The following is a 17,783-nucleotide window of genomic DNA, read 5'->3' as shown; positions in this document are numbered from 1 at the left end:
GCAGGGCAGACAGCACCTCTGCGGCTGCGCTGAAGGAGAACAGCTCGTCATCCTGAGTTCTCCCAGCCCCTGCAGCGAGAAGACCATGGCTGCAGAAGAGGCATGGACGTGTCCTGTGTGCCGCGACATGCGGCAGGACACGGCCCGTGTGATTCCCTGCAATCACACCTTCTGCCTTGGCTGCATCCAGCGGTGGGCGAGGCTGAGGGACAGCTGCCCGCTGTGCAGGACGGCCATGCAGACCATCCGGGTCTCTGTGCGGGGAGACAATCAGTTCGTGGATTGCATCGTCTCCCTGCCCGCAGTGCCGGTGCCCGCCGGCTTCGGCGCCACCACTGCCCCTGACCCTGACAGCGAGGAGGACCTTCTTCCACCCCTTCCACCGCTGTCCCCTGTGCCCATGGCCGAGGAGCCGGAGCGAGTGGGCGGCCTGCTGCCGGAGCAGTGGGCGGCACTTTTCAGGGACCAACGAGACATCCTGGACCCGGTGCTGCCCTGGCTGGAGCAGGAATTGCGGCGCAACGGGGAGCTCCGCTGGTGGAAGATCAACTGGCTCAAGAGCATGATCCTGGCATTCTTGTGCCAGGTGGGGCCGGACCGGGACGTCTTGGTGGACTGCACAGAGCACGCCCTGGGACCCAGCTCCGCACCGCTCATCGACGGCCTCGTCACAACCATCGAGAGCCGGTGCGGCCCGGGGGCCCGGAGGCTGCTGGGCCTCCAAGATCCCAGCGCTGCCCAGGAGCAGCAGGACGGCCCCGCGGCCCCGTCCGGTCCCGCCGCCTCCCCGCAAGACGCCGTCGCACCCAGCGCCGTGCCCTCCGGCAGCTCCGCGGGTCCCGACGCAGAGGAGCGCCCCGGCACGTCCAGCGGGGCCCTCGGCACAGGTCCTGGCGAGGAGCCGGCTCCCGAGGCAGCCGGTCCTGCCGAGCAGCGCCGCAGCCGCGGCCCCTCCGCTCGCGGCCGGGGCAGGAAGCGCTCGGCTGGGGGGCCCCGGCGCCCCATCAAGAGGAGGGCCGGCAGCGCCCAGCGCGCTCCTCCGTCTTGCAAGAGGCGGCGCCCCCGGCGCCCCTAGCGGGGCTTACGCATTTCCAATAAAAGATTAGAACGCAGAAGCACGCCTTGTTCCCAGTGTCCGTGTTTCGTATCCGCTCGCCCTTCACACACGCGCTACACAGCGCTACTTTGACGGGGCGGAGCGTCCTCGCGCCTCACGCGCCCAATTCAGCGCCTCTTCGTGCTGCGCGCGTGCGCCGTATGGCGGCAGACGGCCCGCCTCGCGCAGAGCAGCGGTACGGCGCATGCGCGAAAGCGGCTCTCGCGCACTCCTCGGGCTGTCTTTGGCGGTGCCGGTGCCGTTGTGGCGGTGCTCGGCGCGGCGTTGGGAGTTCTAGCCGTGCCTGCCGGACCGGAAGCCGCTGGTTGGGTGGCGCTGCTACTCGTCAGGCACCTCATCTTGCCTTTTCCGTCTGTGTGTCCGTCAAGAGCCGGACGCGAAGCGCGGGGCCGTTTGTGCCGCTTCCCTCTCGTCTCGTTCGCACCTTCGCTCAGGCGTTTCTCTGGGCAGCCCGGCGGGACCTGGCGCCGGCGGGCCGTTGCGTGACCTCGGCCGTCTGCAGCCGGCGCGGGGCCTGGCGGGGCGCTGGGCCGCCGCGGCGGAGCGGAGCGGTGCTGGGCCGGGCGGAGCGGGTCCGGGAGTCGGATTTATGCGCTGCGAGAGGGTTCGGGACGGGCGGCTGGAGCGGCGGGCGGCGCCGGCTGGAGCAGCATGGTGAGCGTGGCGGTGGGTCGCGGCGCAGGGGGCAGGGCGTGACTTTGTGTGAGCTGGGAATTACCTGCAAACTTCTGCCGAACGCTTCGGTTGGTTTTAACGCTCCTTCTTTTTCGGTGTCCCGGGGTTCGACGGGGCTGTGTGTGTGTGGGGCGGCATGCTGGAATCCTAGGTTTATGGAAGAATCGGGCTGCTTTTTCTAACTGAGTGCGGGCGTTGCACGTGGGATAATACACGGAAAATTAGCTTCGATGGATAGCAGCAAGAGAGCAAAGCCTGGTTGGCGTAGTTAGTGTAGTGATACAGGCAGCATGGGTGTCTGTAGATTGAATTGTAGAGGTGTGAGTGCATCGCTGCTGTATAAAGTCGGGGTGGGCCCTCTGTTTGGCCTTAACTACAGTATGAAATACCTGCGTTATCTGAGTGGAGTGGGTCTCCTTTCAAGATACCTATTCCACATATGGTTGGGCACCACAGTGATGTATGATTCTTGGTATAAATATATATTCTGTATGTTCCATTAGTACTTATGGCTATAAAAGTCAGTACATCAATTTAGCTATGGACAGCATTTGTCCAAGTGCCACAGAACTTGCTTGGCATCTTATCTCCACTTTGAAGTTGTGCTTTGGGTGAAATCAGATACTTAAGTCTTGTAACACTGGAATACTTAATAAGCTGATTCTAATTATCTGTTCTTTTATTATGTACATCTTCGAACGTGAAAGGAACTGTGCTGTTTTCTTCCCCACTGTGCCTCTTCTTCCTTCTCTTTTTCTTTTTTTTTCCCCCCTACTTTTCCTTTAAGGATAGAATATTGACTCTAAAATTCCTGTAATATTCCTCCTATTTGTAGGATACCGTTGTCCCACTACTCCACTTCGAGCTATTTTGGGAAGTTGTAAACAATTACTTGGTTTTCTTTTCAATGTGACCCTTAATTGAATACCATTAGAATCATAGAATTGCTCAGGTTGGAAAAGACCTCAAAGATCATCATGTCCAACCACAACCAAAACAAACTACTGTAACTCTAACAACACTAAATCATGTCCCTGAGCACCACATCCAGATGGTTTTTAAGCACATCCAAGGATGGTGACTTTCCCTAGAGAGCCTATTCCAGTGCTTACCAAACCTTTCTGTAAAAAGGGTTCTCTTGATATCCAACTTAGACCTTCCCTGGCACAACTTGATGCCATTTCCCCTCATCCTGTCACCAGTGAGAAGAGACCAACCCCACTTTGGCTGCACTCACCTTTCAGGTATTTGAAGAGAGCAGTAAGATTTTCCCTCAGCCTCCTCTTCCCCAGACAAAACAGCCCAGTTTCTTTGGTCTCTCCTTGCAAGGCATGTTCTTCAAGCCCTTTTTCCCCTTCTTTGGGCCTCCTCCAGCACCTCAGTGACCTTTACTGGGGTGCCCAAAACTGAACACAGTACTCGGCCTCACCAGTGCTGAGTACAGGGGCAGGATGACTTCCTTAGTCCTGCTCACCCCATCATTCCTGACACAAGCCAGGATGCCATTGGTGTTTTGGCCTCCTGGTCACACTGCTGACTCATACTTAGCCAACTGCCCATCAGTCCACCAAGGTCCCTTTCCATCAGGCAGCTTTCCAGCTACAAGCTGGATTTAACTCTACTGACCACAACTCTTTGGGCCTGCCATCCAGGCGGTGTTTCACCCAGCAGAGCGTATGCCCATCCAAACCGTGGGCAGCCAGCTTCTCCACAAGAATGTTGTGGGGGGCAGTGTCAAAGGCTTTACTGAAGTCCAGGTAGTCCACATTGACAGCCTTACCTTCATGAACTAAGCAGGTCACCTTGTCATAGAATGAAATCTGGTTTGTCAGACAGGATCTGCCATTCGTAAACCCATGTTGACTTGGCCTGATCCCCTGGTTGACCTTTAGTAGATCCGTGATGGCTCTTTAAATTATCTACTTCATAATCTTCCCTGGCAATGATGTGAGACTGATAGGTTTGTAGCTACCAGGATCATCTTTCTGGCCCTTTTTGAAGTTGGGCGTCATTTGCCAGTCTCCAGTTTGCTGGGAAATTCCAGTTAGCCAGGACTGTCAGGGATCATGGAGAGTGGCTTGGCAGCGACATCCACCAGCTCCCTCAGCACTCTACGCTGCAATCCATTAAATGCTTCCTATAAGCTTGAGAAATCATTTCCACTTGAGCAAGTAATAGTTGCTGGCTATATCGACAGATGTTATGGAATCACAAGAAAGATGCAAGTCACTTGAAAATATAGTCCTTGGTAGTCTATCTGTAGGCTGTGTGAAAGCTGCATTCTCCAGTTCTGACTCAGTGGCAGAATGAAATGTACAGCGGTTTCATTTTTATCAGTAGGCTCACAAACAGTTGTCGCAACAACTGACTGGCTGTACAACTCTTAGCTGTGGCTATCAGGGCTGATCTTTCTACCTGTAATGCTCATTATGTTCACAATTCTGTGCAAGCATTTTAATTCTGCCATAGCGTTTAGGCTGTACTGCAGAGACATTAGATGTTTTCCACTTGTTCTTGGAATGATTCTTGCAATGGCAAAGCCTTCTATAAAATTAGTTAATGGTTGTGAGGGTGAGAGCTTCCACAGTTTATGTGTCAATTAGGTGAATATAGTTATGGTAGATTTTAAAAGTCTTTTAACATAATCTTCTACCTTCTTTTCCTCCGCTGTAGATCAATTCTCCGAACTGGTTTTGCCTGTAATTTAATACTGCATTGAATATGTACTGATTTTCTGCCCAAGGCACGTTCTCTATTGATTACTTCAGTAGTAATGATAATTCTGCGACTTCAAAAGTGGTTTGGTTCCAGTCATGAGACTTCTACAACAGTAGTTTGATTTTCCTAATGATCCTTAATTCTGTAATTGTGGTGTTTAGGGAGCACTCTTGTTTCTTGTTTCATGGAGGATAAAATGATGTTGGCTGACAAGACTGTAGTTTGATTTTTAAACAATGCTCCTTGATTCAGAGGGAGTCATACAGCTTCTGACTCCTACCCACCAGTTTACGACCCTCCTTTGAACATGAGGAAAGCACTGGCCGAGGCAGAAGTGGCACATGGAGGTGAGCAGTTGCTGGTTCTGAATTCCTTCTGTATTCTCTGTGCCACCTGATGCATCATTTGTTCTGTAAAACAAACATGTTTTTACAAGAATTGTTGCTTCAGAAATGAGTAGCTGGCATTGTAGTTCTGAACATGAAGCTGTGTTCTCCTATCTGTTCTCTCAAGCATGTCGTTGTTTGGCTGGTGTACTATGCCAAGTAATCCCAGTGTATGCAACTGCTGGCTTCAAATCGTGGCCTTCATCCTGCAACTGGGGGGAGAAAGGGGTGAGAGTATGGGGGTAGTGGTGGCTGTTATAAATATTGTTACAGACAGTAGTTTTGAAACCCTGACTAAACCTAGGTTTTGAATATTAGTAGTGCATATCTGTGTGATATGGCAAGGGAAAAAACTTAATGTGGTACAGTCAGAGCGGGAGAATAACCTTGGGCAAGGTCAAAATGTGGGGTCTGAAGAGTTATCTTTGATAAAACAATTAACCTTGATTATTCTTGCTTTGCATGTTCTGTAAATATAAAAATATACTCTAGGAAGAAGTACTTTTAACAGTGTTCATATTTTCTGTTAATATTATGAGGTAGCTATGTTTGTGTTGTAAGTGCACATTTATTTGTAGATAAGAGTATGGAAGCTTTATCATACTTATTCTTACTTTTTGTTCTCTTGTTTATCAGTAGCACTGTCTCTAACTACGTAGTGCTAGAGGTATAGACTGTGAAGGCCGAAATCTAGGTTGCGCTTTGTTCAAACTTACCGTACTGCCTTTTGGGCCTGTCGTTTTTCTAGATTTTAAGAGCGTGTCTGTCTTATTCTTTAATGTAACTGCAAACACTTCCGTTGTAGACTGCTTAGGAATTCTTTATTATGTTTTATTCAAAGCTTTCTTATAAAATATGTTCTCTATAGCACAAACAGAAATAATGATGCCATAAGTACTTCAAGGTCCTGGAATTGAGCAATCAAGATATTGAAAGACCTCTGACCAAAGATCTTCCTCTGAAATGAAAACACAAGTCTGCAACTTATTAGGCATTATAGTCACTGTCTGGTTGTTCTGTCTTGCTTGAGGCATTGACCATGGGGTTATTAACCAGCCCCTGTTTTGAAGAGAAAGTGATTTATAGTCTTCTTACCTTGAGGCTGAGGGATTTTCAGCTGTATATAGGTTGAAAGAAGTGTCTGATCTGTAAGGTACTGACTTCTGTCTCTAGTGTTTGTTTAGTCTGTCGCTTGCCCAGCACAGAAGAAGCTTCCCCGTCTTCAGACAGAACATCCTGCGTTCCAGTTTGTGCTCATTGTTTCTTGCAAAAGATTGTGTCTTGTAAAAGAGCTTCGTCCTTTAATGTCTTCTCCTTTAAACAAGCTATATTCTATTAAGTAGGGATAGATTTTTAAATTCTGAACCATGTCTGCTAATTAAGAGTATGTCAAGTAAAGCAGACGATATTGGTTGGAACTAATCTGCCTTTGTATTCATTCTTGAAATGAGTATCAAAACTAATACTAGTGGTAATGGGAGGACTTAAAAGTGTGTGGGAGCTTTGATTTAGGTAGAACCTGAATTGGAACAATCCCTCAGTTTTGTGGTTTTCTGTGGGGAAAAGCAATTCTGTGATTAAAGATAGCTTGCGATGATATATATTTTTTCCAGAGTGTATTAATATACATGTAAATAAGTTGTGCGTAAGTATATACAGGTAAGTGATAGCAAAATGTGTTTTCCACATAGTATGTTATTAGAGGAAATATCACAATCTGTGCTATTACTGGCTCCTTGCAAAAATTTATTGCAGTAATCCCTGGTCTTGCTGAAGGGAAGCTTCAGAAATCAGTTCTTTTAAGGTGTATCAAAGAATTGATGGTGGCTATTTAAGGAAGCAGTTGAAATTTCAAGAAGGGAAAAGTGTGTAAGACCACTGGAGAGACTTTGATCACAGAATGGTTTTGGTTGGAAGGGACCTTAAAGTCCACCCAGTTCCAATCCCCTGCTGTGGGCAAGGCTGCTCTCTCCCAGCTCAGGCTGCCTAGGGCCCCGTCCAACCTGAGCACATCCAGGGGTGGGTTACCCACAGCTTCTCTAGGCAGCTGTGCCAGGTCCTCACTGCCCTTTGAAGAAAAAAAAAAATTCCCTTAATATTGAGTGTAAATCTCTCCTTTTTTAGTTTAAAATCAACCCCCCTTATCCTTGTGCTATCAGATAGAGTAAAAATTTGTTCTTCCTTCTATTAGTAAGCTCTAGGCCTGAACAGCTGAAGAAAACGCAAACACGTTATTTCATGTAAAAATGTAACAAAATGTAACAAGTACTTAATTGATAATTGATAAATGTAACAAGTGTCGGAATTGATAATTGAAACCTCATTATGAGAAGTCTGGTAACATTCGTTTCCAGTGATTACAAATGGAAGGTAGTTTATGCTATCTTGATATTTTTAAATTGTGTTTCATTAAGGATGGTATTGGGCATCAGCCATTGTGTTTGATTGGACTGTAATTTTTTGTGAAAGCAGAATTGACGGCACAATTTCTGATATATTTGAACAACAGAAAAAAAGTTGTTGAAAGAGAGAAAAGATAATACAATACATAAGTTACACTGATTATTGTGCACCTTCCCTTCACCATCTATGCCATTCATGCAGTAAGGAGCAAATGCTCTGTATTAACTGGAGGCTTAAATTTCAAGAGATGGATGTTGTCAATGGTGAACTCTGGTGGATTTGGAGGGTGTCAGGTGTTAAATCATGTAGAAGAGAAAGAGACCACAAGCAGCACGACTGTGATGAGTGATTTAATTGTACAGAGGAGTATCTTGTGGAGTGCCATATCAACATGTGGCATCCCAACTTATTGAGCTAAGGCACTCTGTTGGAAGCTGGCAGGGTGCTGATGCTGCTGGCCTTGTGATGCCTTTTTCTTTTGGTAAAGGATGTGGTGGGTTATTGCAGGTCCAGGGGATTTCCTGAACACTGATATTGCATGAGTTTTTTACCTTCTAGATTAAAAAATAAAAAAATATATTATCCCTGTTACGTGAAGGTGTTTTTAAAATACAGGAACAAAAACCAAAAAGTTACTTCAGCAGATTTTAAAAGCACGTACTGACTTGTTAACTTATTCCTCTGCAGGGTGTGATAGGTGTGCAGTTGGTGGTTACCATGGTAATGGCTAGTGTCATACAGAAGATCATACCTCACTATTCTCTTGCTCGTTGGCTTCTCTGTAGCGGCAGGTAAGATACGAAACTGTTGATACGTGGGGTGTGAATGTGGTAAAGCAACTATGCATTGCAGTAGAAACATTACTAGTTTGGTTTGTCTTGAAAAGTAATTGATCTACTTGCTGTTCTTGAACTTTACTCAGCATAGTGACACCTGACTTGCAGGTTCAAAGTATTTAGGTGTAAAAGAATAGACTTGTTGCTGTTAATTGTGTTAATGCTAGCTGTTTTCCAGCTCTTACCTTACCAAAGGTACAAGCTGTGTAATTTAATATTGAAAAGCTAAAGTAAATTCTGTTGAGAATCAAAGGACTTCTTTCTCAGTATTTGTTACAATTGTACTTATTAGCCTTGCATAAACAGAGTGCTTAGGTATTTATTAAAAATTGTGTTTTTGAGAACTTCATAGGACAGGATTACTATAAATTTCAATATAGACTTCATAATGATAGCTTAAACAGGTATAAAATGTTGCAAGAGAAGCATTCCCTGTGTGACAGTATCCATTATAAATAAAAATGGCAGGTTTTGAATATGATTAAGTATCTTAAATATTAAAAGAAACAGATGCTTCGTTTTTTCTACTGGGAAGAAAAACACTTTGAATGATTAGGAGATGATTAGGAGATATTATGATGTCTTTTGGAATTGTTAAACTTTGGAGAACACTACAGCTCTGCTCCTTGATTTCTAAAGGAGTTTCCTTAAATTATAGTGTATTCCAAAATTGTCTTACCTAATCTTATATAGTTTTCCACTGCTTTTTTTCTCCTCAATATCTTGGCATGCCTTTTTTTTTTTTTTTTTTTTTTTTTCCCCATCGTTTTTCCCTTTTCAGTTTCCAAATGATTGCCAACAAAAAATGTCACTAATGTGACACTTAAAACACAAATGTGTGTTAAGTATCACAATAACAGTGGTGAGGTGGAATGGAAAACAGTAATCAGTGTGCAGATGATGCAAATGGGAATCATACTCTTAGCTGTTTTGAGAAGTTTCATTGTTGACCACACTTGCAGGGTATTGACAACCTCTTTTTTTTTCTCCAAAAAGAATATTATACTGTAAGTGAGCTCTAGAAAATTTTCAATGAGTGTGAAACTTTGTATCTTCCATGTTTATAGTGTTCCTCTCAGAGTGTTGTATCAGTTATATTTCAAATGATATAGTCTACTTTCTATATTGCATTTAAAACATTTGTCTCAATGACCATTTCAGAACTTTTTTTTTTTTTTTTTAAGGATTGCTCAATATTATGCCTGTGTCCTTCATTCTAATGCCATTTTCAGTCTCTGTATTCACATTCTAAGGCAAATGTTGTGCCAGTGAAAGATTTGCTGTTCAAATATGTTTTTGGCCACCCTTTCTTGTTTTTAATCTTTGTACGCATACAGATAAGTACGTAAAGCAGAATTTCTGCGCTAGTGCTTTGGAATTATGCTCCCACTGAGGTCAGTGGGTGTCTCATTGCCTTTCATGTTAGTAACCTTGAAAATCTCATTGTTGCTTTTCAGCATACTATTCATAAGGTAACTATTCTAGTGTGTTGTAATTTCAGTCATTATGAATAATGTTCTGAATGCTATAGTTTTGTAAAGAGCTGTGAATACTTCTGTGTTTCAGAAATAAAATCGTCAGGAGCTTTACTGAAACAAGAATCTGAATTTTAATGTCAGAAAGAAAACTTTTTTTTTGTAGTTTATCTGATGAGCATATATAAACCTATTTTCTTAAGCATCGTCCATTTGCAAAGTGTTTTCTTAGATGGACTTCCATAAGCAGGGTGGTGGAGTGTGAAGTTCACACAGTGAAGTCCAGCTTTCCAAAGAAAAGTTACTAGATCTCTGTCCTTTCCTGTCAATATATTATTTTCAACTAGATTGTAATCACCAAAGCCAATTTAAGTTATTTGGCCTGAATGTTTTTCTTTGGAAGAGTTGGGAGACTTTTCTAAAGAAGTAATCTGAAATATCTTCAGGAGGTAGTCCTTGCTAAAGAGGAGAGAAGGTAAACATTTTATGAGGAAAATGCAGAACCTTCAAGTGGCCAGCTGGTTTCAAGATGTCGATATGTGTCCATTAAAATGGAATATAAACAGCTCAGAATTTAAAATAGTTGTTAGAATAGACAGACAGAAATTGTTTTTTCATTTGTAGGGTGGATGGTTATCTTTAACTGCTGAAACACAATTTACTTACATTTGAAAGGGAATACAAACCTTTTCAGGACTTGATCAGAATATGAACATTCGTTATTTTTTGAAGACAGTGAATTGGCAGCTGAAGTATCTACCCAGGCCTTTGCGTTTTTTGTTAGTAAGTCTGCTCTACCAAAATGTTGCTTTTCTCAGCCTCTTTTGTCCTATTTCCAAGCCACTTCAGGAGAAAAGTGATGCTCTGTTCTACAGTCATTAAAGGCAATCATTCAAATTAACTGGGGCATGTTTGTACAGGTCTTCAGAGTAAACTCTATCAAAGCTACAGAGTAATCAGTTGTCTCAGTTTTAAACTCACTAAAGGAAATGCAAACTTCTTTTTCCCCAACCTCTAACTTAATGAAAATGTGTTCACTTTTTTTTGTTTTTGAGATTTTTAAATTGAAGACCCGTAAGCTTTATTAAATTAAAAACAACAACTACAACACCCTTTTGTATACTATTACTTCTGTTACTTGTAATTTTGAATTACTTGCAATGCTTTTTGTAGTGTAATGAAGGCCAAGTTGTGGTTTAAGTATTCTTGTTTTGTGTTAGCATACTAAATTTTCTAACTTGAGTAATAATAATAGTTATGGATACCATTGCCCTCTCTTCATTATTACGTTGTATTAAACTGTATCATAAATTAGCGCCCTTCTCAAGAAAGAAGTATTTTCTCAAGAAAAATACTCGTACATTAAGACTGATAAATTTTCCAAGTATGTTTCTGTGCATAGTTGGACTTCTTTGCCTTAACATTTTAGCAGAAGAATCAGAGTGACAGCCATCCAAAATCTGAAGGACACCTCACCTTTGCTGTACGCAAGATTGTGCTTGAGCTACTAAGGTTGTTGCTTAGAAGTTTGAATAAAGTTACTGAGACTGAGCCATCTTTTTTTTTCCCACTTAAGAATTTCCTTGCCACCACTTGCCTTTTAAATAAATGAATAAATAGATGGTGCATTTATGGGTGAAAGTGGAAAATTGTACAGTTTATATGCAAATTAGTGAATTTTGTTTTTTTGAATAACTCTTGTGTGAAATCCATAACAGAGATAGTAGAATATGCAAATATTTTTGTAGACAGCAGGTACGTATTTTAACGTTTACCTATCTGTGCTTTTGTAAGCTGCTGTCCTTTTCCTAATAAGTGTTGAAGGTATCACAAGGGTGATGTTGCTTAGGGCGGAAATACAGATATTACAATTTTGACTGTAAGAAAAAAGTTGGGTAATAGTTGTCTGCTTTGAGAAGTGAAGGATTTGTTGTGAAGGGGTAGCATGTGTTTCTAATGGTATCTGGTAAGTAACTTGTGCTGAAGAGAAGTGAAGGTCAGTTGTTGTTTTTCAGTCCAAGCAGGGTATTTTTTTAGATGTTGGAAATGACTGCTATTTTAGTGTATATATAGATCTGTGTTTATATATAGTTATGTTTTGTTTGTTGTTGTTGTTGTTTTAAATCATTCTACATTGCTAGTGCTGATGAGGCTTTATTTGCGATTTTCTTTTCCTTTAGTTTACGATGGTATCAACATCCTACTGAAGAAGAACTACGGATTCTTGCGGGGAAACAAAGAGGGAAAAGCAAGAAAGATAGGTAAGTATTTGTTTTAAGCTTCTTTCTCCTACACTTTTTTTTTTTGGTATGATTTGTATGACAGCTTTGGACAGTTTCTGTCTTCTGTGATTATAAAACTGCTTGTTGCATAGGACTGCAATACATGTATCGTCACAGCTCTGTACTGAACTGTGTTCTTTTGTTTTACTAGAGAATTTCCAAATTGTGCAGCAGTGAATGATTCCCAGTTCTTAAATGTTGTTTGTGAAATTGCTAATTAGGTTACAGAGGTTTTTTTAATCAATATACCCGTGTTATGGAGTCTGAGGAAAGCAAATCTTCTGTAGGGTTGAAGGTCCTTATGTTTAGGCAAGATTTGAATGTACTTGATATAGGATTGTTGTTCTGGATCATTACGCATTTACACAGCTGTGATAAAAGTAAATGTGCTCCTAGAATTTATTGAGTTACTTCCAGTGGAAGTATTAGTCCCCTTGCACGAAGCACTGGTGTAGAATTTTGTTGTGATTATTGTGAAAAGTTCTGGTCATTCATGTTCAAGAAGAATAAATTCAGACTTGAATAGGTGAACAGAAGGGCTACTAGCATCAGGCAGGAAACAGCATGTCTTACAAGAGCCATCTGGAACAGCTTGACTTGTTTAACCTAGCAGAAAGAAAATGGGGAATGATGAGATAGATGTTCATCAGCTTCAGCTGGAAACAAGATTCTCACATACAATCATGAAGGTCTCCAACAGACTTTCCAGAAGTAGAACTTCCCAAGAGCCAAGAGTGATGATGAGGTGGTAGAGCTTGTTGTGGTAATTGAAAGATAAATAAATTTAAAAAATCAGAATTGGCTGGGCTTAAAATAAACAGCAAAATGCACTCTTTCTTGTTGATTTCCTTTAGTCCTTTTCCTTTAACTCTGATATGAAATACTGATATACAATTCCTAACACCAGTTTTAATCCATGTATAGTCTATTCTGTATGCTTTTTTTTTTTTTCCTGGAGTTTTTAAGTTACTCAGGAAACTTATTTGTTGTGTTTTGGATAAAGACTTAAGTTGTTCCCGTAATGTAAGTATCTTTCATTTTCTTTCATATGTCACATTCTTTCATATTGTGACGTATTTGTCACGATACTCTTAAATTCAGGCATTAATTATCTAACAACGTTCTTGTTTTCCTTCAACTTGTTAAAAGATCTGTGAATAGCATTACATTTTATGTGTTCATCTAATCAGTAATATATGTAAAATAATTGGTATGACAGAACTAAATGCTTAAGTCCATAAATAGGAGCCTTATACAAAATAATTTTACTTTGCTAATGTCTTTTCTTAGTGTTGCCAATCTTCTGCTTTCCAAAGCACCTTCACTTTCACTTTCACATATGATCAATTGCATACTCACTACTGAGTAGCAACATGGCATGTTAATTTGTACTGATATCTAAGCTTTAACTTTTCAAACTTTGGAAAACGTGCTGTGAAAAGTAGCAGGAAACTGTATCTGAAGGCACATAAATACAAATCACTTTTCAACTATTAAAATGCTACATTTAATGCTTCAAATGTGATGCAGTGTTTTGTGTCTGTGCAGATTTTGTTGGTGTCACTCAATTATCAGATTGATATAATACATTAATTCGTAACCAAGAAAATAGTTATAAAAGGCAGTTATTTGTAGTAAGGTGTTATTGGCAAGTCCTCATTTAGATGTAGACACATTTTTGAGAGTTGCTTTAGATTTTTGTCCTTATTTTTCAATTTGTCCATTAAAATTCTTGTGCTTTGAGTGATAGTAAGAACTACTATCACATGAAAAAATAATGCTTACTGACTCTTTCTGGTTGTATTCTCAGCTTACATGTGAATTAAGAGGACTTTACTCTTTAAAAACATATTCATAGTTGAATAAACTTCTTTTTAATGCTCATGTACCAGTAACTCTTCTTTCTTTGGAAAATCCACCTTTCCTTCACTGATTTCAGAGGTGCTGTTTTGAAATCTGGCAAAGTACACTGTTCTATTGTAGTCCTCTAGGGGGTTATGAGCTTGTATGGCTTATTTTCACAGAATCACAGAATTGTAGGGGTTGGAAGGGACCTCCGCATATCGAGTCCAACCCCCCTTCAAAGCAGACACCCTACAGGACGCTGCACAGGTTGGCACCAACGTGGGCTTAAATGTCTTCCGAGAAGGAGAGTCCACAACCTCTGTGGGCAGCCTGTTGCAGTGTTCTGTCACTCTCACTGTGAAGGTCCTTCGCATATTGGTGCAGAACTTTCTGTGCTCCAGTTTACGGTCATTTCCTTTTGTCCCCACAGACCTCTGAAAAGAGGTTGGCCGTATCTCTTTGACTCCCATGCTTATGATATTTATGAACATTAATCAGATCCCCTCTGAGTCTTCTTTTCTCAAGGCTGAACAGACCAAGTTCACTCAGCCTTTCCTCAAAGGGGAGATGCTCCAGGACCTTTATCATCTTTATGGCCCTCCGCTGCACTCTCTGTAGGAAATCCTTGTCATTTTTCTACAGGGGAGCCCAGAACTACATACAGTACTCCAGGTGAGGCTGACCAGAGCAGAGTACAGGGGGGAGGATCACCTCCCCTGACCTGGTGGCCATACTCCTTTTAATGCACCCCAGGAAATATAGTTTCCAAGCTCCAGGAGAAAAAAAAAAAAAGTGCTCTTGTTGCTCTAAGTAGCCCTTCTGGTCTTTATCTCTTTGGAAACATGCAACACATTGTTCAAAACTGTTATTTGAACCAGAAATTTGAGAAGCATAAAAAAGCTTCAAATTATATATTACATTTTTGTTTATACTGTATTTGGAAGATAACTCAGTGGAACTAGAAAGGGGGAATGATGATAGCTAAAAGTAAGGCTTCCATGCAAAGACACAGGTATGTATGGAGTGGGCACAGTGTGTGGGTATAAAGTAGTAAAGTATGTTGTACAAGAAGATGCTGAATGAAGTTAAGTAGGGTAGTTATCAGGTTTTTTTTTTAATGTGGGACGAACATTGTGAAATTAGCTGCGCGGGTCAACAAATTTCAGTGTTTCAGAAAGGGATTGAATAAATTAATGTTGAAAAGAAAACAAGATATTTCAGAAGATGTAATACCTGGCTTAGATTATCCCCAGATTGCTTAATGCTAGAAGCCAAGAAGGATTTAGCAATGTGACAATCAGCCTTTGTCTTAGTCTTTCCCTTCATATAAAAAACTTTCCACCTGTGCACACATGATAGGAGCAAGTTAATCTCTCTGCAGCTCTTCTTAAAGCCTCTGTGTATCTGTTGTGCTCTGCAGGAATGGCTAAAATCAGGAACCTGCCCTGTCTCAACATCAGAGTATGGATAGTTTTGTCTATTTCCTCCCAAAGAGCATGATGTACTTATTTCTTTTCAAGGCCTACTATATCTCTAGGGTTGCTATTAATACAGCGATAATTGTTTTTACTTTTTAAAATTTTTTTTTTTTAACTTTTTTATTTTTTTTTAATTTTTATTTTTATTTTTTTACTTTTTACTATGCAAGCAGGATATGAATTGAAATAGGTCAAAGCCATTTTTGCAGCCATCCTTTTAAATTAGAAAACTGCCTTACAGTTCTTTTATTGATGGCTGATAGGATACATCTCTCAAGGATCTAGGTTAATCTAGCTTAGGCAAGAAACTTAAAAGCCTAATGCTATTTTGGGAAATCTGTTTTTTTTGGGGAGGAATGGGTTTGGAACCTTGCCTAGACTTCATTTGGAAAGCATCACTTCAGCTTCAATTTTCTTCAGGGTAGTTGTTTGGCAGGACAGATGTATTCTTCTCTATAGTGGTACTCATACCTGTTGATGCTGGGGTTACTTATTATATCATTACAGATTCCTGTCTGTCTAACAGTGGGATGGTGCAAACAGTACCCACCAGCTCCTGTCTTAATGCATGACTTTGATACAGCATGGAAGCTACTTAGACCAATGTGCCTAACCACCACAGTGTATTAGAACGTTACAAGATAAACCCAGTAGTTATTGGCGTGCCTTGTTGTTTAACTCTTTATGAATTATTGCTTTTAGCAAACTAGAGAGAAGTGTTTGCAGTTAAGGGAATAGCAGTCTGAATTCTTAAATTTGAAATGGTGCTATACATACAAAGGAAAAGTTGATTTTTGTGGAGTCTGTTTATTTTATTAATCTACATATGTATTTTCTGTTACAGAAAATATAATGGTCACATTGAAAACAAGCCTTTAACCATTCCAAAAGATATTGATCTTCATCTGGAAACGAAGTCTGTGACTGAAAGGGACACTATTGGTAAGAATAAGGATGCTGACAATGATGTAGTATATCAAATACATTGTGGTATTTTCTATCAAGTATTTATTTGCAGTAAATGCTGGAACATATTTTTGGATTACAACCGATACAAAGAGTGTTAAATGAGATTGCAAAAATTGTTGCATTCAGGCATCCAAAGCAGTATCAGACAACAGAAAGGATCCCATCACGGTCTATTTGAAACAGTCTTTGTATGAGAAAATGGTAACTGACTGATCTTGAAATACATGCTTTCTGCTGGCCTAAAATATGAAATGTACTATTGCACTGAAACCTAGACCTACACAAACAAAACTGACTTAAAATGCTTAGGTGCCAAAAATGGCAGTGCAGAAACAAGCAATGTTAAATGTTTTGAAAGTTGCTTATTTTTTAAAATAATTTTTGATTCCTTAATGATAACCAACTTTCTTTACATATGTAACCTTAAGACTTTCCTATGCACGTAAGCTATATATTTTTCCTTATTTACATTCTCATATGCAGGTGCTGTATACAGCACCTAAGTGTCTTCCTGAGTGTTTATAGATATGAATGCAGTTGAACACTTAACTAGTTTTAAAGAACTAAGCATACAAGCATGTTAAATCTAATAAAAGTAATTATTTCAGAATAAGTATAGGACTTGGAAATACCTGAATTTAACCAATATGTTGTGTTTGTCATCAGCTATCTCTTAGTCAGCAGACAAACACTGCGTAGTGTTTGTGTTTTTTTCTTTTTAACTCTCATGATCTAGGTAATGTGTTTGGGAGGGACAGGCTGGGCTTTATTATCATGAATTGTTCTTCACATTTCTCAGGAGCTCCTTCTTTGTAAATAACCCAGCCTGCCAGTATGGTCCCCAGAATTTTTAGGTGGAATCAGTGGTTTATTACCATGCAGAAGACATTAGTGATGTTGAGCAAACTCTGAATGGCTTGGATTTTTTTTTTTTTTTTAGGAGAATATATAAATATATATTATTTATATAAAGTGATAGCCAGTAACCTTTTAATCTTGAACCCTTAGAACTGTAACTAAAGGAAAGAGCCATTTTCTATCATGATATTGATATCTAAACTGGTTATAATCTTTGAGTTAATTAGATCAACGTGTAAAAGCTGAGATGCTAAATAAAATCTTGTAACCTTATCAAATTGCTTAGTACCAACCCAGAATATTCACTGAGTTGAAGAGAGAAATACAAATTAAAAGGAGAGGCTATCAAATAGAAAAAAAGCGTGCCTTTTTTGTTGTCGATGATCTTAACTTCCATGATCTTGTTACGTCTAGATCAGTTACTTGAAAACAATTTTTGATTGTTATTGTGTTCTGCATATGATATGTATATATCATAGCTGTAATGTTTGCAAACTTGTATTTTTCAGCATTACATTACTTTCCTGAATATCAGTGGTTGGTGGATTTCACTGTTGCAGCTACAGTTGTGTATGTGGTGACTGAAGTGTATTACAGCATTGTGAAGCCCTCACAAGAAATGAATATCAGTGTAGTGTGGTGTCTACTTGTCTTGGCTTTTGCAGTGTATCCTTTTCTGTTTTCTTATATCATTCTACCAATTCCATCATGCTGCAGTTCGTAGAAAGCTCTCTATTGTTG

At 40.7% G+C, this 17,783-nt stretch overlaps 1 protein-coding gene across 4 annotated transcripts in view; it reads left to right on the top strand.

The window, feature by feature from the left end:
• The first annotated feature begins 1,694 nt into the window (after nt 1-1,694).
• TMEM161B (transmembrane protein 161B) overlaps nt 1,695-17,783 on the top strand; it is a 42,176-nt gene continuing 26,087 nt past the window's right edge. For 3 of the 4 annotated variants that reach the window (XM_042866198.1, XM_042866199.1, XM_042866195.1), the window contains exons 1-5: nt 4,844-4,857; nt 7,987-8,090; nt 11,791-11,871; nt 16,060-16,157; nt 17,552-17,708. In XM_042866198.1, coding sequence (XP_042722132.1) covers nt 4,852-4,857; nt 7,987-8,090; nt 11,791-11,871; nt 16,060-16,157; nt 17,552-17,708 — 446 coding nt within the window. In that variant the 5' untranslated portion in view covers nt 4,844-4,851. Of the gene's footprint in view, nt 1,772-4,843; nt 4,858-7,986; nt 8,091-11,790; nt 11,872-16,059; nt 16,158-17,551; nt 17,709-17,783 lie in introns of those variants that run through there. The other variant, XM_042866197.1, reaches the window with a different exon arrangement.

This window comes from Lagopus leucura, unplaced genomic scaffold (assembly GCF_019238085.1).
Source record: "Lagopus leucura isolate 7727_CA_CO unplaced genomic scaffold, USGS_WTPT01 Super-Scaffold_810, whole genome shotgun sequence".
NCBI classification, from domain to species: Eukaryota; Metazoa; Chordata; class Aves; order Galliformes; family Phasianidae; genus Lagopus; species Lagopus leucura.
The sequence above is the reverse complement of the archived record's forward strand: the minus strand, read 5'-3'. Positions and strand labels throughout refer to the sequence as shown.